Here is a 25553-nt window from a genome sequence, read left to right as displayed (position 1 = left end):
AAAAGAAAAATGGGGAGAAAAAAGTAATTATTTGAATACCTTCTATGTGGTATAGCAAATTAGTAACTACAAGGAGTGCAGCATCTTGTTCCTTGTTCTTATATTACTTGTACTAATCAAAACAAGTTGGCAGCTCCTATATGTGGAGGAAAGTTGAAATGGGATAAACATAGAGGATTTCTTTGTTAATCATTCTGAATTGTTGTATCCGTATTTCTGAAGTTGTTTCAAACCATTTCTGCATAGAAAATAATAATAAAAACAAAATGCTCTGTGACTTGACCCTGTTTCTTCAAACTTTCAGAGATGTTGCCCTAGGTTGAACTGCTCTGTATATCAAATTTCAACTTGAAATGCAGAAGTCTGCTGAAGCTGTCCTGTAAAAATGACCCGTTTCTGTGGATTTAACAACAGACACTTGCTAGGAGCTGTCTTATTTGTTTGTGTTGGTCTGAAAGGTCTTTTAAATTACTGCTTTTAATATTTATAACTGAAGATAGCTATGCAGATGGAAGTATGAATAAAAAAGAGATGAAATAGATTATATCTTAAAAAAAAAAAAAAACAACCACAGCGTAGAGGTTTTTAGGATTCTTCTAGTGGAGCTCAACTTCAACGACATAAATTCCCAAGGTCATTAGTATCCAATATAGCTGCTCTCAAACAGGCGTGCTTAGAGGGTGGCTGGCTTCCAAAAGCCTCTCGGAGGAGAAGCTGGCCGGCTACTCCTGCTTGGGCTGCCTGCGAGAGCAGCTGTTTCACCAGCCTGATGCCTCTGCTGCATTGAGGAACGCTGGCCAAGTCCACGATGTCTGCTGCCAGGAAAAAGAACTGGCAAATGGTACTCAAGGGGGACTTTTTCTGTCTACAAGTATGTATTCTGTAGTTCTTGTGAGCAAATGAATTTTCTGTGTGCAAACTTGAATACAGTTATCTTTCATGCTCTAAACTCGACATGTACAAGTATTTTATTTGTTAAGACTTTTGCAGAAAAACCTTGAGAGGATGGATACTTGATTTTTTCATTTACACTTAATACACCAAAGAAAATACTGTATGTAATCTCTGCCTATAGACATATTAGAAACACCAGAGAACCAGCGCACACATCTGCATGCTCTTCTTGCAACTAAGCTTATTATGAACTGAAGAGTTGTAGTGGAGAAAAATCATGTTTCAAGGTAGTGCTGGGAGTTGTGGTTTACCTGGTTACTTTGTCCAAATGGTTTACCTAGTTACTTTGTCTGAATCATAATTTGCATTATAAAAATGAACAAAAGTCAGGGAAAACCAAGAAGGGTAACAAAAGGAATGCTATACCAAAGGGCTGTTATAGTGAGGAAAAAACAGAATATTGAAACAGTTACCACTGTCCACAGTTCTGTAAAATTTGACCTGACCTGCAGCCAAAAAGTTATTAGTGAATTTAAAAAAAAAAAAAAAAAGTATATTACTATGTACTAGTGAAATACTTGTGGAAAGAAACTTTTGAGACCTGATGGCCTTTTGATTTGTGGTCTTATATTAAGTATTAGCTTTAGTTGTCTCTCCACTCCCTTTAGAAGTACTAAATTAGTTCTCTGCCATGCAAAGTTTAGGCATATATTAAACGGAAAAGCAAATGCTGAGTGGGGAGGAAAAGGAGAAGCATTGCTTGTTGGATGTTGCTGGGATGTGGGATGCTGCCTCTTGGGCAAAAGGTGTTTTGATTGATGTTTCAAACCAGAGTACCGTGGGTTTATTATTCAAGCCTCTGAACAGAGCATACTGTGACACATGTTATTTGGATTCTTGTGTTAATCTTGACTCATCTCAAATCATCTAGGCTTCAGGAGAATATAAGGAATAGTATCATACTTTGAATATTGGTGCTTTTGAATGTTTAGGGCAATACATGTGCATTTTTTAAAGTTCCGTTATCTTAAAACTGTCACAAAGTTCCTATCCTAAATTTGCTGTAATTCTGCAGATATAGCTATGAAGCTGTACACATCTGAAATATCTGACCCCCTTGCTGCTTCTGCAGATAACCAATGAGGAGAACATTATGGATGTTTTTTTATGTGCAGTTGCTCTAGAATTTGTATTGCCTGTTGCACTGGCTCTATATGCATGCTGTATATTCATTGACAGGGCTTTTTCTCCCAAGAAATCTCCTTTGGATAATGCATTGTTCTCCTTCTAGAAGTCATAACTTCAGTTGTAGGTTTGCCATGAACTGTTCTCTTCCTCCATTTCTTCAGCATTGATCACTTCACTAAAACATTCTTCTTTAAAATTATTGAGTTGATGGACCCTAGATCATCAAACTGTGTTCACTTTCACATTCTCAAAACTACTGAATGTTTTTAAAAAATCCCTTTGTTGACCTTCCTCTAAGTTAAAAATATGTTTTAAAAACTAATGAATAAAATGCATGACTTGGAGATGTCAAGCATAACGTGTCACTTCTGGCACAGGAACCCAGATATCAGAGTTTGACACAGACTGCTTTATAGCGTCAGAAGATCGACGTTCACCCTTGACCACACGCCAGGGCAGGGCTTCTTTGCAGTTCCCATGTTTTTAGCCACGGGCTGTTATCTCCTTCTGTGGTCTGTCAGGAGTGGTGCCGCGAGCTGCTGCAGCCCACCGATGTGTGAATGCAGATGACTGGCAGGCAGGTTGGCAGTCCTCCTTGCCCCTGAATAGACTGATGCGGTCTGAGACTCATGGATATACAGGCAGTTCAATACAGTCAGCTCATCCTGTTCTCGACACTGAGGGTGCTCCATACAGCCTTACCCTCCTTGGTCACGTTGGGATGAACTATGTAGCAGTAGTATAGTAGTATTAAAGCTGATTAAAAAGGGGAGGGTGAAACAAACAAAAAACCCCAAACCTTATGGTACAGCTCTGTATGTTCTTGCTTTGCAAATTCCACCACTGTCATTTGCTAAATGCAGCTAGATTGCAGTAGTTTTGCAGCCAGGTGCTCCCTAGCATTTCCAGGGAGTGGGATTACCATGGCCATAAACACCCATGACTCAGGAACTCAGCTGTGATTTCTTTATTATCTTCTCAGGTTCTCCTATAAGCTTGTAGTGAATGTAAATTATATGCTTGCTGTTGTAACTGTGATAACTTACTGCTTCAGTCAGTAATGCATCCATGAAATATCCAACTAGATTTCTGTTTATATTTACCCTGGGGAGAGAGGTGGCATTGGTATCTTTATTAACATATTGACCAACATCAGTTGTCTTCAGTCTTGTCTGTTTAATTAATATAATTGATCCACTGAACATCTAGCTAATAATTCTGGGGCAAATATTCTGACTAGTCTTGTTACTAAAATTGAGTCTTAGCCCTTTATTGTGAAATCTGCCATAGGTCTACCTGCCAAAATAATTAAATGACCATTAATTTGCAATTTTTCCTCCATCTAAATACTTATTAAGCTAGATTTTTATTAAAACAATTAAGGACAAAATATTGTAAATGCCTTCACAGTAAATGAATGCTAAGAAATAATGATGAAAAGCTGGCTTATTTTTTTGTAGAAAAGATGAAACAAATAATGGTAATGTCAGTGTGTTACATAAGATCCATTGAATAGCAGCTGCAGTCAACAGAGTTTAAAGCTAGGAATAAAATGCATGATTAATGTAAACAAAGGATGTAGGAAATACTTCTGAACTTTTTTTATTTATTTGTAGCTCCATTGAATGCTTTTCTGAGAAGATGCCCTGGATTAGTTAATTGTTGGGTAAATGACTTTGTGATTCTGGGTTAGGTCAGAAATATGTATTAAAGAATAAAAACATCTGCAGTATCTAGTGAATTGTGATATCCTGAGCTATAGACAGGTACTTCTTTCCTTTATCTCTTTTCAAATGATGTATTACATTGCCCATTAGTTTGCTAGTGTTTGTAAAACATCTTCTGGTGACAGATAGGGCTTTGCTTAGAGACCAGAAGATGTGCAGGCATTAATTACACTCTGCTTGTTAGGATTCATTCTTCTGCTGATACTTATTTGCTATTGTATGTAGTATCACCTCACATACTAAAAGGTGCATGCAGCAGAAGTTTTCCTGGCTTTTGCATTTTCAACTCTGTTGTCTAAAGGATGAAGGAATGCATCTGAGCAAATATTTCATACTTATATTATGTAATTCATAAGGGAAGAAATATATGTCAGATTAAAACTAGCAATTAAAACCACATCCCAATCTTGAGGAAACATAATTACTTTCTAAATACCTATTATAGTGTGATTCATTAACAGTGTATTATTTTATTAAAGAGGACAGCAGCTGTGACCTGGTATCAGGAAGCCCAGAAGAGTGGCTCAGGCCAAAATACTGTACTTAGTCCTTGTCCACAACTGTTTCTAGGCTGTGTTCCAGGTATTCCTGCTGCTGCTTATATTTTGTGCATCTGAAATAGTTCAGTCTTGAATTTTTCCTATATATTTTGATCTGTTGTTCAATCATGCCCAAGTCTGTAACTTTATAGACTTTCTTCTATATTTGTTCTCCTTTCATGGCATATTTGAGGTCTTTAAGTTTATCATAGTTTAGGATATTGTCCAGTTAAGTGTCTGGGGTAAATATTTCCACAGTTACAGAGGACCATTCCAAGCCTTTTGCAGGCTCTGAAGTTTTCTTTGTAATAATGAAGAGAGGAGACAGTCAGAAATTTAATCTCAAGTAAAATCTTGAAGTTTGCAATTCTATAAAAATTGCTTGAGAATGCTTTGTTTCATTTTTAAAGTAATAATTTTAGCTGGGATGCACAGCTGTGAAAAGACTGGGAATGTCTAGTATGTCTTTTAAGTTGCTTCTTGTACTGAGAATTCTCACTGGGGGTAATAATTCTAATTATGGGCAATCAAGTACAGTTTAAGTCTGATATTTGGAAGAGAATCTGTTCTTGCTGAAAAATCAGACAAGCCCTGAGCTGATGTAGTATTTCTTGCCATGTGTTTCCAGAATATATATATAACAAAAAAAGATGGATGGGGGAAGCAGAAGAGAACTCGTGACATGTGGCTGAAGTTGTGGGGTTATACGATCGGGTTTTCAAAAAATTTCACCAAGCTATTCTATTTCTTCACAGTTCAAAATGTATTTTCGGCACTGAAAATAATAGCCATCTATCATGTTATCTAAGTTCTGTGCTGGTCATGTGGTCCTGCTGGTCACGTGGTCCAAAGGCTGTGGAGTAGTTTCAAGCTGTTCAAGTAATTTTGCATATAAAATTGAGTAAACCTAACATTAATCTCGCATTCTATGTTCTGGGAGTAATCAAGTCTGTAGGATGGTACAAAATGCTGCTTAATGGAATTTTTGTGGTTTAATTTTGCAGAATAATTTTTCTTCACTAATTTGTCACATAAATACTTACTATGGGGTAGTCTTTAGCTATTAAAAATTATTACTCTAAAGCTCTGATTTTTCTGCCAGAGACAATGGAGTTTCTGATAATTAAATGTCTAATTACCTTAAAAGATGCGTTAAACTTAAGATACAAAAACCAAACAAACAAAAAAACCACACCACAAAACCAGCAGTGCTACTTAGTGGCTTGAATGTGTTTCACATAGAGGGCTGTGCTGAAATTATAAGTACTGGTTGTGAATTTCTATTTCATGGTACATGTGGATATCTGAAAACAGTTCTCTTTCAGCTTTTGGAAGCGGATAACTGATAATTATTTAAAACAGCAATGTTACTTGAATAAACTGACTTCAGGATATCTTATATGAAGACTGAGGAAATTTGTACCTTGTGTTCAGAGTACATACATCTCTTATTTGAATATAAAAGCAATAGCTGATGACAGATTTGAGCACAGCATATCTATATATGAAATTTCTTCATCAAAAATTTTTGCCAATGTAGTTGGTTTACATGAAAACTTGGAAACCAATTTTCAAATTAATTGGATCTGTTGTCAACAGCACCGTAGTAACATTTCTATAGATTTTACTTCCAGAATGAAATGTTTTAATGAAAAATACGTAGTCACAGAGTTATTTTAGTGGGGCAGGTAGTCATTGAGGATTTTTTAAGCTTTTGTAGTTTTTAATACATCTTTTGCTTTGTAGTTCAAGCATTGTTGTGTTTATTACAAGTGGATAGAAGCAGCAGAGATGCTGTTAACTGCAGGTCTTCTGAAATGTTTCTGGCGAATTAGTATTTTGCCAATCCTATGCCTCCTCATGCTCTTTAACAGATACCATTCTATGTCACGAACAACCTTGAGCTGGAACTACGTGTACTAGACTGTAGCTTATGGAGGGAATGAAGTTAAGCTTTCTTACCTTGTTAAGGGTTGTGCCTTGCCCTAGATATTTCAGGGAAAATAGTTACCATAACAAGCCACGTGCGCATCCTGATTGACAGGGCAGCCCTACTCCCAGGGTCTGCTGATTCTATTGTAAAGTAAGTGGTCTAAGTGGGGACTTAAGCAGACACAAAAGTGTATAGTTCTCTCTGCCTGCTAGTGCGCGCTGGTGACAAAGCAGATGTGATCCCGAGATCTGCGTGGGGGCACGTACCCTCCCAACCTGAACACTGTGTTGCTGCCGACCTAGCTGCTATCCTTGGCATGGTCAAGCATTGTAAGAAAAAAAAAAACCACTACAAAACATATCTGCTGCATTTTGTGCAAAGAAAAGTTTTACTCTGCCAGCATTGTATCTGAGGGGAGGATATTACTGATTCACCTGGCTTTTTCAATGGTACACTAGTTCTCTTGCAGTTAGTTGTTTGCTACAGTGAAGAAATGGAATCCTGTAATTGAAATGAAAATGTATCAAATGTACGTATGTGCACAGGAAAAATCAGGTATTGAGCATATTCACATACCTCTGCTTTTCTTTACAAGCAAACAAGCAAAATGCTTGGAAAGATAGGCAGGAAAAAAAAAAGGCAGTGAATGTTGTTTGTAATCCTTTCTGGCCATACTAAGTGCCTGGAGAACTTGATGTTTTAATACTTAAAATAAGCCAATTTGTTAACTGAGAGTTTGGGTTACTTTAATGAGAAGATGATCCTTTTCCCAGAGTCACATGCAGTGCAAGGGAGTTTGAATAGGAACATCATCATCAAGGAACAGGGCAAAACTGGCACAAACCAGAGATTTCAAAAAGAGGCCAAAGAATAAGGGTATTGAGAGCTCCTTACCATGTCGATGTGTCTGTAGTCAAATAAAGCAGTCTCAATAAAGGGTTTTGTTAAGGTGATCAATTTAATACAAAGCATTTTAAGTGGAAGTACGTGTGAGGACTCACTGAAGACTTGCGATATTATTTTAATTTGGATGGGATCTTTTTTTTTTGGTAGACTTCATTTTAAAAGAAGTCATTTTGCATAGTGGAAGTAGGTATAAACAGTTATTTAGAGCCTTGTTTTTGCAGAGTTCTTAAGTGTAACTTAAAAGGAAGCAGTTTCTTAGGGCTTAAGTTGCTTAGCAGAAAACAAAGGATGCTTTTAATAGTAATATCAGTGTACAAATAGAAAAAGAATTTATCGTGACTGATAACATACAGATTTTTCCACAGCTCTATTCTGCTGCCAGTAACGGTTAATACTTGCAGTTTTTTCGTGATGAGAGCCAGTAAATTAATTCAGCAGCTACTGAACTGATGTTTAGCTGAGGCTTAATTTTGGTGAAGAGCAAGGACTTTCCAGGAAAGCCAATGACAGAAGAGAACCTGCTGGGATTTAGTGCGTGTTAATTTCTGACAGAGGGAGATGGGGCTTGGGGCAAAAGGAAGTAGTTTCAGTGAAATGATAGAAACGAGTTTAACTTCCATAAGAAGTGGACAAGCTTGGAGAAATTAAGTAAACTCGTTATGGAAATGAACAATATGTAGTATGGAAGAGGCACACACTGGTGCACGGGGAAGAGGGAGCTGCTTGGGTTTGCTCTTTAACGTGGAAGTCATTTTGGCTGTTTGGCATAAAGTACCTTTTACTTGCCCCTGAAGCAGAGCAGCAAACACTAGCAGGGAACAGTATTAAATAACTGCTTCTGACTATATTAAGGGTAAATGGAGAGTATATAAGATATATAATTGATAAATGCACCAGCATCTGTATATAAAGCTCAGAACACACAGGGATAAAATTAGTATTGCAAAAGAAATTAAACACAAGCAAATATATATCAACTAATCAGTAACAACCATTAGAAGCCTCTGAAAATTAGAAGCAGCTTCCTGTGAAAGCTTTGGGGCACCTTACTAAAATAAATAGTAGGAAAAAGAATTCAGAGGCTTCAGAATAAAGCTACATACATTCGTGAAAAATATTTCAAAGTGCAATTGAAAGTGGAAATACTGTACTCTGACCTGAGAAATTTTGGGCAGTCCTTTTACAAATGTTTATTTTTGCTTTGGGCTTGTGTATTTTATCACTGCCATAATAGTCAGCTACTGTTTCACGGAGGGGCAGCACGTGCTTGCGGGAAAACAATACGCAGTGTTTTATCCTTTCCTTAATATCCCAAGGGCTGCAGCATCCATATCAGAGCTAGGGTGTTTCCACTGTTACTTTGAGAACACATTTTGTACAATAAAAGCACAAGCACAGAGGGAAATAAGCAATACATAACGACATTCCTGCGGTGGGTCGGCCTTGGCCAGCTGCCTGAGGTGCCGCCAGCCTCCCTGAGGGGCTGAGGCGGCCGGAACCGGCCGGAACCAGCTGGAACCGGCTGTGTCCAGCACGGGGCAGCCCCGGGCTCCCCTCGCAGAGAAGAACCCTGCCACCTGGGGAAGCGGGATGCTGGAAAGGGCTGCGGTGTCTGACCCGGGCCAGCAGCCAAACACCCACCTGCCTTTCGCTCGCTGTCCTCCTCATCCCCCGTCACTGATCGACGGTATGGAGCCCTTGACCTCCCTGCCCGGTGTTTGGGTTTGGCCGCTGGGGCGATTACCGCGGTTGGGGGCTTGGTGCCTGCCTCATCCATGGCATCCTCGGATGTGGTTTGGGTCCCTCTCTCGACCGTGCTCCTCTGGTGCTGAGGGGAGACTCCATAGGCATAGGCCAAGCCCCGGATTTTCAGACGTGGTGCAGTCTCAGGTGGTGGTGTGAGTATGTGGGAGTTTTTAGCCAGTAATAGGTATTTTTCCTATGAAGATAACCTATATGATCTCTCAGATAACTAGTTGCTTATATAAACACCACAGTTGTCAGCGTTGCCCCCCCAACCCCCGTACGCAGGGGTAACTGTCATCAAGCCACATTTTCTCCTTAAGATCATAGTAACAAGTACTAACTTAAAGTATGTGGCACGTGACAGGACCAGGTAGGTTAAACGTTCATTTCAATATGAATGAAGCAGACCTAGGACAGGAAGAGATGAGTGGTTCCTATCTCGCACTCAGTGGTCAGGGGGTACATAATGCTGTTGATCATTCCCAAGGCCATACTGGACTGTAACACTTGCGCCGGTGGTTAACAGCGTGAGAGTGAAGTGGTCAGTTACGTACCAGTGCTGACACTTGGCGCATCATACAGAGTGGTGTGATGCGGCGTGTGGATAAGCTGCAACTGCTGAGCCTTCCTGCTTCTGGGGAGTTTCCTTGCAGCCCCCTGTTGTAGCAATTCCAAGGATGTTGATGCTTTAACAGATTAAGGGCACTGAACTCTGTCCAGATCAGACCATGTGTAGTCTGTGACTGTTACTCTGAGGCCACAGAAATATATCTTGACAGTGATGTTTAGAGAATGTCCTGGATGTCCAAAATTACTAATTCGTCTTAAAATGATAAACTCATTTTTCGGGCAGTGATAATGAGGCAGGTAGAAAAATGTCTCCAACTGTTGAATCCTTTGAGAGAAAATCTTTGGAAAAAAATTAGGGGGCCTTTGAAACAAAGGGTCAGAGTCTGGTATTAAATACCACTGTAAAGCAAACAAAGCCGATCATGATAATAGCACGTGACACAGCTGCACCTAATCATACTAGTGATATCAAAATGAGGTTTTAAAGGCTTTGTTTCAATAGTTCCTCTTTTCATATTTGGAGTACACTTGTTTGGTTATGTATTTGATAGATAGGTTGAGACCTCGTGGGGGCAGGGTGAAGGATGTGTGTGTGCTTTATCCCATGTAACTTCACTTGAAGCTTCAACCACAAGCCTGGTTTGCTCTGGTTTTCTAGAATGAATAAATAGCTAAGCATCTTAATCATGCAGAGACCAACATATTACTAATAAACATGAGAATACAATAAATGGTAACAGATGGCTTTGCCTAGTAATATATCCCAAAACACTCAAGATAAATTCAGGCCTTCATTTAAAACAAACCAACCGACAAGCAGTAGAGGATGATTTTGGTTTGTAAATGTCATCTGGTGTATGAATTGCAGCTCATGTGGTACATAAGTTGTGGTGATCCTGCAGAAGCTATCCTATATAATATTGTTTGATATTGCTCAGGTGATCTGTTTATTCCTTGCAGTAATGGAAGGAAGAGAAATCTCGGTAGAGAAGAATGGTTTTTGGAAACAGGTAGTTCACTGGCTGTGCAGGTTATTGATGTTGGCAGGCTATTAATGTTGGTAGGACTTAGTAGAACTGAACACTTATTGTGACAAGCTGCCCCTGCTGAAGCCCATCGGAGTTTTTCCCAGTCATTTCAGTGGGATCAGAGTCTTTGTTTGTAAAACTTCTAGATTGCAAACTCATTAGGATAATGATTTGGGCATCTTATGTCTCGGTCTTTTCACACAGTGGCATCGAGTAACATACTGTACAGGTATTTTGCTGAGTAGACTTTGTAATGCTAGGGGAAACTGCAACCCTGGTGTTCCAATTCTGTCCTACTTACTATATTTTCCTTATAAAGGAAGGCCTTTCTTCTAAGTTAAAAGCTAAGGCTAAATAGCTTGTCCAGTTACTATAGTATTCAATCAATTGTAAAACACTTTAATTCATTCTGCTAAGATAGAAACGTTGGCAGACTTTATCCTACGCTTACTCATCAGGCCAACTTCCTATTGTTTTAGAGGAGAACTGAGGAAGACAGTGAACTAAAGATATGTTGGCTCAAACAGCAGCTTGAGCACATGCTTAATATAAGCTATGCAACTTAGTCTGTTATCTTGAATAAAACAGTAAGAGCTCAGAGAAGTTTAGAGCCAGATAGTGGGTTTTTTAGTTATCGTTATATCTGGACACATCAAAACAAAAACTAGAATCAAACTGAAAACTTGTACCAAACACACAAAAAAATGTTAGGCACTATAAAAGCTTCATGACTAATTATCCTGTCTAAAATTAAAGTTTTGATGGCATCCAGTACAGAATGGGGAGGAATAGCTTTTAAATTACTAACGCATCATTCATATATGAAGAAACTACTGCAGGCTGGGTTACCGCTTTTGGATACACTTGATACTAGAACTCTTGTAGGAAACATGAGTGAACGAGCAGTGGGCATCAGCTCTGAGCCTGTGTGGTGACAGAATTCAACATGCATGCAGCAGCTGAGCACCTTCCTGTAGCCTTAGCATTGCTGGAGTCCAGATAATGAATCTTTCTTGTGCAATTTGCTTTTGCTTATTGATTTGACTTTTCAGTCTTGTTTTTCATATGCCTCAAAACTGGTTGTTTGAAAAAATAGCTGTTTCACCGGACTAGTAGATTCAGTTACCTGACCAAAGTGTTTCCTCCTTGATCTGGATTGATTGTCATCCAGAGAGCACCTTTCTGAATACCGGTATAACTTATTCTTCATTTTTCATTCAACCTGTGCACTGCACTGCCAGACATCTGCAGAAACTGGATTTAAAGACAGAAGAGTCGGACCTAGCTGAAAAAACTGCTTGTATATTCTCTTCCTCATACACCAGTGCTGATTGAGCTGCTTGACTTTACAGTAGGTTGGAAAGCCGTTTTATGGGACTCTTTATGGAACGGTTTTCTTTTCTTAGCAAGCATTTATTCATGTGATGTATTGATGGCTATTAGACGGTTTTGGCTGCGATGTGCAATTTCACAATACGCAAGCACCTTTTGAAATTGTACTATTTCTTCAGTGCTCTGTATTTGGTGTCTGCTAAAAGTGAAGCAGTATTTGAATCATTATAAAACTTCTCTAGAGCAAGGGAAGATACTTCTAGGCTGTCTTCAGTGTAATAGAAAACCCACTTGTCTTTAATCTGTATTTCTCTGAGTTATCTTAATTTGTGGGAAAGATATTTAACTTCCATAGTTAGCAGACACCAAGTAATCCTGTTAATGCCTTGCAGTGTTGTATATGTGTATTTCAAGGAACAGATGCTTCAAATCAGGCCTTCGCTGTGGAATGGGTACTGACCAAAAGGGAGCATATTTAGGGTATTTTGACACAAAAGAGATTCGTTTGCAAATCAGTTTGGACCAAAGATCATCAGAATATCTCCTGCCTTACCATTTTTTTTTGTTTTGCAGAGTTACATTATTTAGCAGCATCTTTGACAGTTCATGCTTCTCTTTAGCCTGGGGAACTTCATAGGTAATGCTGTGATAAGTAGCATTTGGCTGACCACCTGCTCGCTCTCGTTCTGGAAATATTACAACTGGCCATGAAACAGCTATGAACTGATCACTTGACCATGGCAAATGAGCTGCCCTCATCAGTGTGTTCTGGTATATATTTAACTTAATAATGTGAGCAGATGGTCATTATATTGATTCATGAAGCAAGGGAGGAAGCTTGGCTGTCTTGATAACGTAAGGCCTGATGGCTGAGCATTGGAGTGGGGCAAGAAGCAGGGAAGGAGAGGAAAAAAAGGAAATTTTTGTGGTGGCGTTTTTATGTTTGGTTTTGTTGTTTGTTTGGTTGTTGGTTTGGTTTGGTTTTTTACAAAGGACCATCGTGGACAGGAATAAAATAAAAGCAAGTTTAGGTGACTCATCACGCTTGTACGTACGGTCATTTCCCTGGAGATAGAGACTGTTAGTGCACAAGCATGATGCTGCTGAAATATTCGCACCACTGACGGTGCTAAAAAGGGGGGAGGGCAGTAGTTTGTAGAGTTGTGAAACTTCTCAAGTTTTTTGAAGGGAAAAGGTAATGTTTAAGTAATTTTTTTTCTTCAGTAATTTTTTTGCAAACAACAACTTTGTTTAATTGTCTCACCATGTAATAGGGTATAACTGGAGATTTAAGCAAGAGGCTAATTCTATGAAATATTCAGCAACTATCCTTGCTAGCTAAACCAGGAAGTTCAGAAATTCCCAACTTGGATCAGCTCAAAGGAACAGCTTGATTTGGTTATTCATCTTGTAATTTTCACAAGAGAAGTACTATATACAGAAGAATATTCTCTTGAGCAAGAGCTTAGTCTCGTACTTTGGTTCCTGTTTCTCCTAGCTGCTGATTAGCTTTGCTGTCTTATCAGTTTATGTCATAGTATGTGACTATAAATTGACTTTGCAGTGAAGAGGGAATACGGTTCGTCTTCACAGATGCTGCTGTTACCATGGAGATAAAAGGACCAATGGCCTTTTCTTGGTTTGGACTGTACTACAGTGTTCGTACAGAGATGGTGCATTCGGAAATGCAACATTTGGTGCTTTTATATTTCAGTCTAAATATCAAATGAGAAAGCATACTATTTTTTCTTGGTGATGAAGTTTAATAATAAATACAGATTTAGGGACTTTTTCTGGAAGCGGAAAGCAAGCCCACCAGGAATGTGAAAACAGTGTGGCTGGTTTATGCTTGCTAAACCTCCTCTCTGGGAAAAACCTTTTGGCTTTGCAAAATATAACCCTGTAGAGCCTTTGGGTTTATCTGATGCAGTGTTTGATGCTGGTTACATCACCAGCTTAGTTATGTGTGATGTTCCACCGTGGCTGATCTTGAATGAGCATGCAAAAGCTGTGAATGTGATTTTATTTTTTTTTCCTTAAGAAAAAGCTTTTCTACCTCAGATTGCGTGACAGAAAATATAAATACCAAATCCACAACACATTCAAGGATGGCTTGCAGAAGGTGTTATTTGTGAGTACCTTTTCCTTGTTCATCTGTCATCACGTCTCTGATATCTGTGTTGAGGATTCCAGAAGTGGGAGTAGTGATCAGTTTATTGTTTGGTACGTTTCTTTCCATGAACCATTTTTAGGGTGTTACCTTTGTGGCAGATGAATGATCTGGATATTAGAAATCCATAGATGATGATTGTGTTTATGCACACGGGTATTTAAAAATTTAGCCTAATAAAGTGAATATGTCTATGTTTAGCAGTGAAAAAAATAACAAAAAACCCACTTCGCATATAAGAGGCAATGCAGGATGCTAGGAATTCTGTCTGTGATGAGTCAAGAATCTCTCTTCCATTTTGTTCGAATGCTTTGTCATATTAAAGTGTAATCTGTCTTTTAAATACATAAATACTAATACAAGGATATGGAATGCAGTCTTAAGCAATGTAATACCAATAAGGCAAAATATCACTGTGTTGTTGTTGTCATTGTAATATATGCTTGATCAAAATCTAAAGATGTGTTAATAGCTTATTATTTACTTGAACAGTTTCTCAAACATTATAGTCAGCATAGCAGGAGTTTAATATTTCATTCATTTAATGGAGTGCAGCAGCTTTTCGCATGAGCTGTCACATTTGGCAGAAGAGCTAAGTGCTTATCCACTTGTAGCCAGAAGAAGGACAATGCTAAAGTTTCCATACTGTTTGTGGTGTCAGTGTCAGGGTGTGTATGGAAACCACACTAGGTGGTTTTATTCAGATGAATTTTAGTGGTTCCACATGATCCTTACTATGAGCTTTCTCTTAAACCGTACTGCAATGTTGTTCGGCTTCAGGGAAAAATCAGAACAAAACAGACACGAGTGTGCAGTTAAGTTGTCCTCTACCACCCACCCTCGCTGCCATCGGTGGTTCACTTCTAATCCAGTGTTTTGAAATGGCTGTACCTGCTATTTGCATTTCTGGACTCTGGTTAAAGATCCTCTCCCTTCAGGGTTAGCTTTAGGTTTGCCAGAGGATCATACATGAAGCAGATGCAATTGTCATCTGTAGCCTTTTTCAGTTATTTTAGTAGTGCCTGTGAGGGTCCTAATTTGAGTAAATCTGCTCCCTATTCAGTAGCACTGTCTGCACGCAGGCATAGTAAGTTCAACCGTTCAAGAATAAACTACTCAAAATGAATATTGAAAAAGTCTTGAAATATGTTCTTAAGTTTTCTTTAGCCTTTTGTTTTACAGTGATGGTATGAATGGTTAAGTTGAAATGTTTTATAATCAAAATAAACTTGGAAGTATACATAGAAAGTTGAAATAAGAAAAGCGAACTTGGAAAACAGGTTGTAGCCTTCCAGGTATACGTGGATCAGCTTTAAATATAATGCCGTATGTTCATACAAGGGAGAAGTAGTAATGTTTGCATTAGACTCCATTTTAATTTGAGTTCTGGGATTTGGGGATTTTGTAACTCTCAGCAGGGGACAGAATTTCTTACAGTGCTTATCGTGTGGTGTTAAAGAACATTTAATCTCAGTAGGTTACTTTCTTTAACAGTGATGTTGCAGTCTTATTTATAGGACCATCTTATGCAGTATTTTCCTCTATTAATGCTTACATGTTGGATATCTTTTACCTACCTCAGCACATTGCTGTAGGAAACAAGATATGAACTGTGACTTCTTCTATAATTCTGAATTTTAACTCATATTTAAGAAAGTTGATGCTGATAGTTGAAAAGAAGGAAAATGTAAGCCTGGGGTCTTTTTTAGAACTAACTGTCTAGAACATACGCATACAAAATCTTCACATTCTTAAGAACTGATCTCTTCTGAATACTGAAAACTATGTTGAACAGTTAAATACACCAGCTCTTTAATGCATGAGTAAGTTTTGAGATGAAAACTTAAATACTATACATCTGTCAGTGTTCTAATAATATATATGCTAAGGACCTTTGCTTTTTAAAAAAATAAAATATATCTTTTTTACATCTTAAAAAGAAAATGTAAAAAGCCAGATTATTGCTGTTTTAAAAAAACCTAGACAACAGTGCAAACTACTGGGATTAGCAAAAGCGTTTTTTCAGATGCTGCACTGAGTAGAACATATGTCATTGTACCATTGTTTTAAGTAATAGGATTTGCTTTGCTGTAAATCTCTTATGCTATATCTGTGTAATTTTATTCTTTGAACATCACTAGTTTTCCTCTTTCATGAGCTTCAAATCCAATATGTATAGATGTCACTATTTAGATTTGGTTTTACTGTGATTATTGCTTTGTGAAATTATAAACATGGCTGTATTTTGTAATATGAGTTGTAATTTCTTGAGAAATTCTGGGACCTAATTTAATGACATGGGAAATACAGAAAAGATGCAGTGAATCTATCAATTTTCTGATTTAATCTAAAAGACTTTTTCCTTCTATCATATGCAGCTTCATGTCTCTGCTCATCTTTATTTCTGGTTTTGGACTGTGTGTGGGGGGTTTCTACAGATTTTGAAAGTGACTAGTAAGTACAAATGATAGAAGTGCATTTCATGTGTACTGTAAATTATTGTATAGCACCCTTCAGAATAGATGGTTTTATAGTAAGACTTAATCAAAAGGGAAATAAATGCTCGTAATTATAGGTGTCTACATATTAACAACCTTAATTAAATTCACCCTAGTTACAGCTAACCCAGTATTGGAGGCTGCCTACAAACTGTGCCTTGGCTAGGATGCAAAAGAATCACCTCTTGCCTATTTATGTAGGCTAGTACTTCATTTTTATGAAACCAAAAAAGTTTCTAATAATTATTTTTAAAATAGTTATCTATAATGTTAATAAGCATTGTGTTCTAGGGTGGGACAAAAATAACTGATGTTTCTTGTTTAGTATGCTCTGATAGTACTGGTTTTATTCTCCCAAGAGATTATAATTAAGGCCCTTTTGATGGAGGAGAGGTCAGTGAAAGCATACCTAATCATTCTTTTGAAAAATCCAGCTGTGGATGCTAGAGTTGGAAATACATACAGGGTAGTTTTATTTAAAACAAGAACCTATCAGTTTGCATTTATACTGCAACACATACAAATGCTGATGTTTAATCATTTTGATGACAACCAAATTTTATGTATTCTTGAGCAAAATTCAGTGGTCTGTGCTCTAGCTTACATGTGCCCATCTCTTAGAACTGTGGATTTTATTCAGCATCCTTGATAGCTAGTGAAACTACCTCTGTTTTCTATTACAAAAAAATCCTATCCTACAATGTTTTTAACTAGGTTATATGACTACTGCATGGGAGGGGGGACAGAGATGGAAGGAGGGAGATGCCAACATAACAGGTCTAGAACATATGGTTATGCTACTTTATTATATCTGGACGGTTTTCTTGACTCTCAGACTACAGTGCAGGCAATTATATTGATGTTTATTTGCCATGAGTTGTCTTGTTACCTTCCTGTGATTTGGTGTCCAACAAGCTGTGTACAGAAAGCCATCTTGTTGAAAGGAAATGATAGGAATAAAGGTATTGTAGTCTTCTATAGTGTGTGACGATCTCTGCCAAGTACATCTGAACTGTAAGTTTTTTACATATGCAGCCATAAAAGCAATAACAGCATTTAATTTTGTATAGTTGCCATTCAAAAAAGTGTGTAGGAAAAGACTGTAAATAATAAGAACAGTGTGAAAAAAGATAACATTTGCTATATGCCACCACAGCCTCTCCTTGATACTTGGCTACAGACTGCTGGACATAAAGTGGGCTGAAACGAATAAAAAAATTAAAAAAAAAAAAAAAAAAAAAAAAAAAAAAAGCTTTTTTTTCAGTGCTACTTCAAAAGCCAAAATCACACTGTCCTGTGTATTTTGGGTAAAGATCTTAGTAGTGAAAGGAATATCTTTGATGTCAGAACAGTAGGAATTTGTCCTTGCTAATGTGAATGGATCATCTGCTACATCACCTCTTAGCGGACGTGTCCACGGACAGCTACAATCAAACTTGGGCTATGAGGAGATTATGTGAGTTGCTATATAAAGCTATCTGCTGTTTTCTCTGCTGGGGTGAGTTTCCAAAAAGCAAGTTGTTTTGTGGGGTCAGTCAGTGCTGATTCCAAAAGCCTTTCTAGCATGTTAATAAACATGTTAATAAGCAAACTTTCAGCTGGAGTCAGTATGAGGCTGTATTATTATGACTTTTATTGTTTGTCATCTATTTGGAGATCAGTTTGATTATATTTCAAGTTTTGTTTCTCATTAAAGAAATGGTTAGATTTATTAAATGAGAACAGGACAGACTTTACTAGTTTTTAACTATAGTCTTTTCTAATCTCAGCTGTAGCCATAAGTCTGGATTGACAGGAGAAAGAGAATTTTCAACTTGTAAAATAATGTTATTCATCAGGACAGAATACTGAGAAATGGAAGTATTCCTTTTATTAGCTTGTAGGCATGAATCCAGTCAAACAAATTATTCTTAGCTACCTCAGATGACATTAAAGTGAATGGACTTATATAGGGGATGAACTTGTCTACCACTTCTGCTATTTACAAGCTAACTTTAAAAAGGGTATGTATTAACTAGCACCAGGTATACAGAGTGCCTGAGGCAGTATAGGAGGCTGTGCTGGTATAAATTTTTTCCTGGTGCTTGCACGTACTCATTGGAACAGAGCACCTCATGAAAAACATACCAGAAGAAAAGGAAGAATTCTGGCAGATGGAGGTGAACAGATTGTTATTTCATCCCAAGAAGAGGAATAGAGTATGAAGTAATATGGCTGTAGAAAAATGCAGCGGTTAAGATGAATAAACGTACCTAGTAGACTCCTGTCATCAGCCACATCATTAACTTTATAAAAAGACATTTCTTCCAGCAGTGGTCCTGTACCGATACACTTTTACTAAGTATCTGTGAGACAGCAGTCTCACAGTCTCTTCTGTTTGAAAGCTGATAATCTTGTTAGGAAGAAGTTCTAAGACAGTGATGATTTAATAATGCTGTCAACCTACTCACAGGCTTACACATGCTTAAAATTAAACAGTAGCAAAATAAGAAAGGGTTGGATATCTTATCCTGTACTAAGTTCAGGGTTAGGAGGACAAGCTTTTTCCTGGCTCTCAACATATCGGTGGATGGAGGTGGTGCGTGCTAGAGCCAGTAGCGCAGCAGCACTGCCCTGTTGCCAGGAGCAGGAGGGTGGTTACCAGCCTACTAAGAGGACATTTTGAAAACAGTAAGAGGATAGCCCGTTAGAGCAAAAGTAATTCCAAGTTAATAGCCTGGTATTCTGTTCTCCCAGGTTGTTTTAAAACCAATATGGAGAAAATCATCTACTGAGTTTGGGAGTCTTGTGGATGATTGTAAGAGAAAATGGGGGATGGCAGCAAACAGTTGTAGCTTTATGTGATGATCAGTAATCTCTTTCTTTTCATTTGTACGTCTAAACAAGGCTCTAGTACTGCAAGAATAAAAAGAATGGTCACTTCTGTTGGCTGATAGATATGAAAGTGTTGTTAAAATGAGTGGTTTCTAATGGCAAACATAATGGAATTTATACAGAAGTGAGAGGAACAGTTAAAGCTACTTTGGGTCTGTATACTTACTTCGTAGCTGGATTTTTCTTATTATATTGGTATCCTGAGAGAGATGGTGATTTCAAGGATTTGTTTTAGATTTGGTTGGTTTTACTGTTTGACTAGTCTGTTCTCAAAAGAGCTTTCTTTAAAAATTGAGAAGTGGTTACCTGTCTGTCAGTACTTGGGGAGAGCTGGAAGAAACTTGGCCCAGCAGCAGGAAATTGCAAAGCTTCCACGTCCACTGGGATGTTGCAGTAATGCTTCAGAAACTGAAATTACCAGAAGAGGCATTCATCAATTTAGTCATTTGTCTTGTGTCAGTGCTGATGTAGCTATGCTCTATTTATAATCTTAAATCATCTGTTGAAGACCATAGATCAGAGATGTAGAAACTAAGGGCCAAGTATCTATGATACTGTGAACAGGGGAAGTGATTACTTCTCCTCTGAATTATTTAAATACATTTCTTCTGATGTCTTTAGGTTTTACAACTTAGAAAATAAATTCTATTTTGAATGCAAACTTGTGTTGAAGGCTGATCGAAAAATCTAGCTATATAGTTTAAAAAAAAAAGGGGGGGGGGGGGGGATATGTGAATCTTGAACTTTTTCTGATATGTTCCAGAGGAGTAAATGAATGGAAGTACTGTTTTAGCAGGTGATTGAAGGCACAAAATGCCACATATGGATCTTAGACTCTACCAGCAGAAGGTGGATTTGCTTTGGGTAAAATTAGTATGCTATTACAGAGGCTGTAAAGCCTGGGCCTCATCATTTGCCAGGCTGATTGAGCATCAGTCAGTGGGATCTAGAGGGACCAAAAAACTGAGTCAAGATATCCCTGAATTTTAAAATTTGGAGTCCAAACCTCATGTTGGCTTCTGTAACTAGTTGGACAAAAAGTCTGTGTTTGAACACACTAAGAAATGGCTGAAGCCTAATCTTATGTATTGAACATATGTCTTTGACATCTGAGATTTTCTTGTTGCAACACAGCAATGATGTGTGGTTACTTAATTACAAGCCTGCAGTTAAATGCTGTCATCTGTTTTGTCTACTCCATTCCTGCACCTATGACACACAGAGTGCCAGTGTACTTACTACTTGACGAACCTTTGGCACTTCTTATTTGCTATCAAGGTGACTGGACTTTTGCATTTCTACTGCACCTTCGAAAAGAAACTCAAAGCAGTTGAGGTCCTAACCAGTCTTGTGCGATAGGTGAGTATTAACCTTAACTGCAGATGAGCAAACTGAGATTATAGGGAGAACTTTTTTCTTTATTGTTTAGATTTTTTTTGGAACCTAGGAAAGTTGGAGTAGGACAGATTTATGGAGCCTTGTGGGCAGATTCTGTTTGGAATAGCCAGGAGCAAGCTCTGTTCAAAATGCTTTGTTGAGCAGAACTGAATCCAGACAGATTTTTTTCATACGTTTACTGGTTTATTCTCTGAAGAAAGAGGTACTATTGATAAGAACAGGTAGATTTGTATGGGAAAAAGGAGTGGTGGGAAGGGAATCTGGGACACTTTCATACTAATTTCCTCCTTTTGCTTCTACTGAAAAAATAAGGTTTTCACAAAGCAGGAAGCAGTGATTTCGTCAGTGTGATCAGTTTCCCTACCCAATGTGAGACTATCGTGCAGAGCACACTTACAACGTACTACCCTGGTTCTGTGATTTGTGTGGAGCAACTTGTGTGAATATCGTATGTTTTTCTTGTCAGAAAATACAGCTTTTGCGTGTTCTAACTGCTTTTATCATGGTCCATCGGTGTTTTCAGTAACATTGTCCATCTGTCTTTAGAATTGTTCTGGTCGTTTTTCCAGGTGGTTTGAAGGTGCCACCAAGTAGTAATTGTGCACTACGAGGTGTTAGCAGGGTATGTCCCATGTTGGCAATCTGCCTCATGACTGAATTGTGCTGCACTTGTGTTTCCAAAAGCTCAAGTACTTCATAGGAGTTACCATCAGTTGCTATCTTTAAACAGAAGACCTAACTTATCTTGGCCATGCAGTTGCTGACACACTGTTGGCAACAGGAATCAGAACAGGCTGACCTTGTTTTTTTTTAAAAAGGATTAGTAACTGACTCCTTTCTGAACAAAGCCTGACTTTTTTTGCTTAACCACACTGTTTGATCTTATGTGAGAGTGACCTCACAGGATTCACTTTAAGCCTCAGGGATGCAGAAGAATCAAAATCAATCTTCTGAAACATTTGTCAAGATGCCAAGCCAAAGATGGGGGGAGAAGGTGTGTGTGTGTACACATACACACGTTCTCTATTAATAGTCAGTTTGGATGCTTACAAGTTAAATGGGGATTTTCAATTTAATGGCTACTTCTTCCATGTGTGCCTGCTATAAGAGCTAGGAAATATTGATTAATTTTTTTATGATTTCCTAGAAGAATGCTGTGTCTAAAGAAATTTGATTAGGTGGTTTTATCATGGAGGACTTACTGTGCTAAACCTTGCTTAATGTTTCCTGGCACAAACATCAAAAATGCTGAGAAGTGTACTGTGTGTTGCTTAAAGATTTTTCTAAGCTTTACTTCAGATGCAATACCTTGTCTTGTTTTGCAACTCGTCTTTGTTTTTAATGAAACAATACAACCATAATGATCTAGGGTGCGGAATATCTTTTTGTGTTGTAAAACTTTATTTTTTCATGCTTTGAACAAATGACAGCAATTAAATTAGTATTGCACATTTCAGAATATTGTTTAAAACTTGGGTGAAACTTAGATTCTTTCAAATTTGTAAGTGGCATATTGCAATACATGTAATTACCGGGCTTGAAGAAAGCTTATGTCCATATTCATCACATTATTCCTCCTCATGTTTAAGCACTGTGTTTGTAATTCCATTAACAAAGAAACAGCTTGACTGGTGCAGAGTAACGTGCAAGTCTGAAGCTTCATTTCCATAGGAATTTTAACCCTCAATGTTTAGTTTTTGCCTCTGTTCCACATGGCAAGGCAAAAACAAAGTCTTAAATTGGCATTTTATCTTAATCTTGCAAGAAAACTTTGATTCTTCATTGCAACAGTTCATCACTGTCATTCTTGATGTATATATTTAAACTATGGGACTATTTCCCCTCTTTATTTCCTGGGATTCAGAATTGACAGCTGTACATCAAATTTCATTCAAAGTTATCATGAGTTTCAAATATACCTATTAGCACATGCTTTTCCCTAAAAAGCCCCTTTCTAAACACTTGGTGTTTTGACTTTGTGTTTTTCCTTGTGTCGTAGGTCTTTAAATACTCTGCACCAGTTTTGCTGTCCAGCTCCATTGTACCATACCCAGCTAGCTGTCCCTGCCACACACTCAGAGTACAGGTAAGAGTAGATACGGTCCACCCACTTTTTATTTTTGAAGAGACCTCTAATGTTAACATTTGACATAAGAAAAGGAATAGTAGTTTAAGTTTTAAAAGAAAAAAAAAAGATTATTAGAAAAACATATCAAACATTCTTAACATCTCATAGGATAGTTCTGTTCACTTCTCTCAGGCGGTCTTGAATTATACAGTAAAACGAGTTTCATGTGCTTTAAGAGGCACATCCCCCTAGACTCTTTGAAAGGTAGGAAGAAGCTAGTGGTAGGTTTAGTTCTCACATAACACGTTGAAATGTTTATATAATTTATGCAGGATATTGATGTTGTTCTGAGCAACACTTCTTTTAACCTCTGAATATTTCATGACAGTATGTGAAGTAAGCCATGTATTGTGGCACTCTCAAGGTTAAAGGCATGGACCTGCAAAAGGCTCAGCACTGCCTTTTGATTTGAATGGAAGTAAGGGGGGTTTAAACAGATGCAGGCCCTTGATGCTAAGCAGAGTCTGCCCTGAATATATGAAAAATATATGTTTTCCAGCTAATAATGCTTCATTTGACATAGATGTCTTTACTGTGTGTTTTCCAAGCTCTCTTTGATCAAATGTGGAAAGCAGTAATTGAACATCTTAATACAATTCATTGTCAGTGCCAGTGTTTATTTTAAGTCATCTTATAGAAGCATCAAAGGACAGCTAATCTAAGTAATTAGAAATGTGAAAACTGTTAAGAAATTGTGCATGTCATGAAAAAATAGTCATTAATTTTTTTACTATTAGTGATTAACTTAGTGATAATTGCCAGCTCATGAATAATATTAATATCAAAATATTGGAAGTCTGGTGCTGAAAAATCAAATCACTTTGTACTGGTAATAAGGAAAGACAAAAACAAACAATGAATCCTAAATCTGTAAATGCATAAACATATTTCTGATTTGAATCTGTCATCTCTTAGTTATCTCTAACCATGCATGTTTGGATTCATCCTGTTGTTTTACACTGCAGCATCTGTTTGTGTGTTTGGTTTTTTCTCCCGTCAGAGCTCTTAGTTTTTGGTGGTAGTGAATGCATAGTTGAGTTGTCTTTCAAGTTAGTATTCTCTCATTGAGGAGCAGTGCCTGAACACTATTAGATTCCCCACTTGCTTTTTAATGAGGCTTTTGGTTTTCCTTTGTCCTTAGTTTATAATGCTTTAATTTTAAGGACTTGTTAGAGATCTTCTTATAGGGATGTTGATTGGAAAACCAGTTGTTTCTTGAATGTTTCACTATCTTTCTCCATGTCGGTTATTATTTTTATCAGTAGCATTTCTTCTGGAATTAAAACAGCATAACTTTGTGCTTAAAAAATCCTTAACTTCTCTAGCTTCCTTGTCTTTCTGTCTTTGTGCAGTAAAAAGGAAAAAAAAAAAAGCCCTAAGTGTGGCTGAATCTGTAAAGCATCTACAATTTCTAGAGTGCTAACACGTAAAACAAGATATAGATTTGGATAATGCCCAAACATATGCCCTAAGACCTTCAGCTTTTCTGTAAGGACTGGGGTGTATGAAGGAACTCATTGACCTTGTTTGCTCTCAAGGAAATTTAGGTCTCAAACTCTCCAACTGTGTGTACATATATAGCTGTAACTTCGTGAGAATGGGTGGAGATACGGGAACTTCCAACAAGTCATAATATAGTATTGTTGCCCATATTCACCTAGCAGTAATGGAGCAAGCAACAGGTCGGTCACTGGCTGCCAGGAAACTTAACATGCTCTACTTGTCACTCACCCCCTTTCCTGGCTAACCAGTGTAGGTCTGCTAGCAGAACGTGATCTGTGCTAACCTTTTTTATTATGTGTGATTAGATAAAGGAGTTCAGGGATTAGATATGGTCTTGTTCTCTCTGACCTCTTTCCCCCAGCCCAACACACAAGTTACCTAGGTGCAAGATGAGCTTTTGCAAAAGATGTTACAGAGCCAGCAGAGCGTGCTTGTGGCAAAGGTGGCCAGCCATGTGCAGGGCAGTATGGGCACGAGTGGGCAGCAGGCTGAGGGAGGCATTTCCTCCCTTCTGTCACCACTTGTGAAACCTTCTCTGGAGTGTCTGGCTTTTTGAAAGGCATCAGGATACTGGAGCAGGTCCAGCAAAGGGCCACTGAGATGTCTGGGAGCCAGAGCACATGAAAAGTGAGGAGAGACTGCGAGAACGGGGACTGTTCAGCCTGGAGAAGAGAAGTCTCAGGGCTGGTGCTATCTTCAACTCCTTAATAGGAGAGTATGGAAAAGGTGCAGCCAGCGTCTTCTAGGAGAGGATGGCACAAGAGGCAACAAAACCAGATTGCAGTAAGGAAAATTCCTATTAGATAGGTACAGGGTAGGAGGGAGAGCGGAATTTCACCCTGAGCGTGGTTAAACACTGCAATAGAGGCCAGGAGAGGAGGTGGTATCTCTGTCTTCAGTAGTACTCAGTTCAACTGGGCACAGCCCTGAGCAGCTTGATGTAGTTAGCCCTGCTTTGAGCAGTGGACTGGACTGCACAAACCTCCAGAAGTCCCTTCTAACAAATTATCCTGTGATCCTGAAGGACTCTGTTCTTGGGAAGGAAAAAAGAGCTGCAAGTCTGTTCTGTAGAATTTAGTTTTAAATTATACAGTGATGCTAATGCTGTCCCAGGTAGTA

General features: G+C 38.2%; 1 protein-coding gene across 6 annotated transcripts in view; it reads left to right on the top strand.

The window, feature by feature from the left end:
- The window catches only part of IQSEC1 (IQ motif and Sec7 domain ArfGEF 1), a 356171-nt gene that overhangs the window by 146151 nt on the left and 184467 nt on the right, over positions 1 to 25553 (top strand). For 4 of the 6 annotated variants that reach the window (XM_075053238.1, XM_075053239.1, XM_075053247.1 and 1 more), the window contains exon 3: positions 22803 to 22889. The exons of the other annotated variants lie outside the window; for them this stretch is intronic. In XM_075053238.1, coding sequence (XP_074909339.1) covers positions 22803 to 22889 — 87 coding nt within the window. The remainder of the gene's footprint in view (positions 1 to 22802; positions 22890 to 25553) is intronic. 6 annotated transcript variants of the gene reach the window in all.

This window comes from Buteo buteo, chromosome 21 (assembly GCF_964188355.1).
Source record: "Buteo buteo chromosome 21, bButBut1.hap1.1, whole genome shotgun sequence".
In the NCBI taxonomy this organism is placed as follows: domain Eukaryota; kingdom Metazoa; phylum Chordata; class Aves; order Accipitriformes; family Accipitridae; genus Buteo; species Buteo buteo.
Note: the sequence above shows the minus strand (reverse complement) of the source record. Positions and strands in the feature narration are given on the sequence as shown.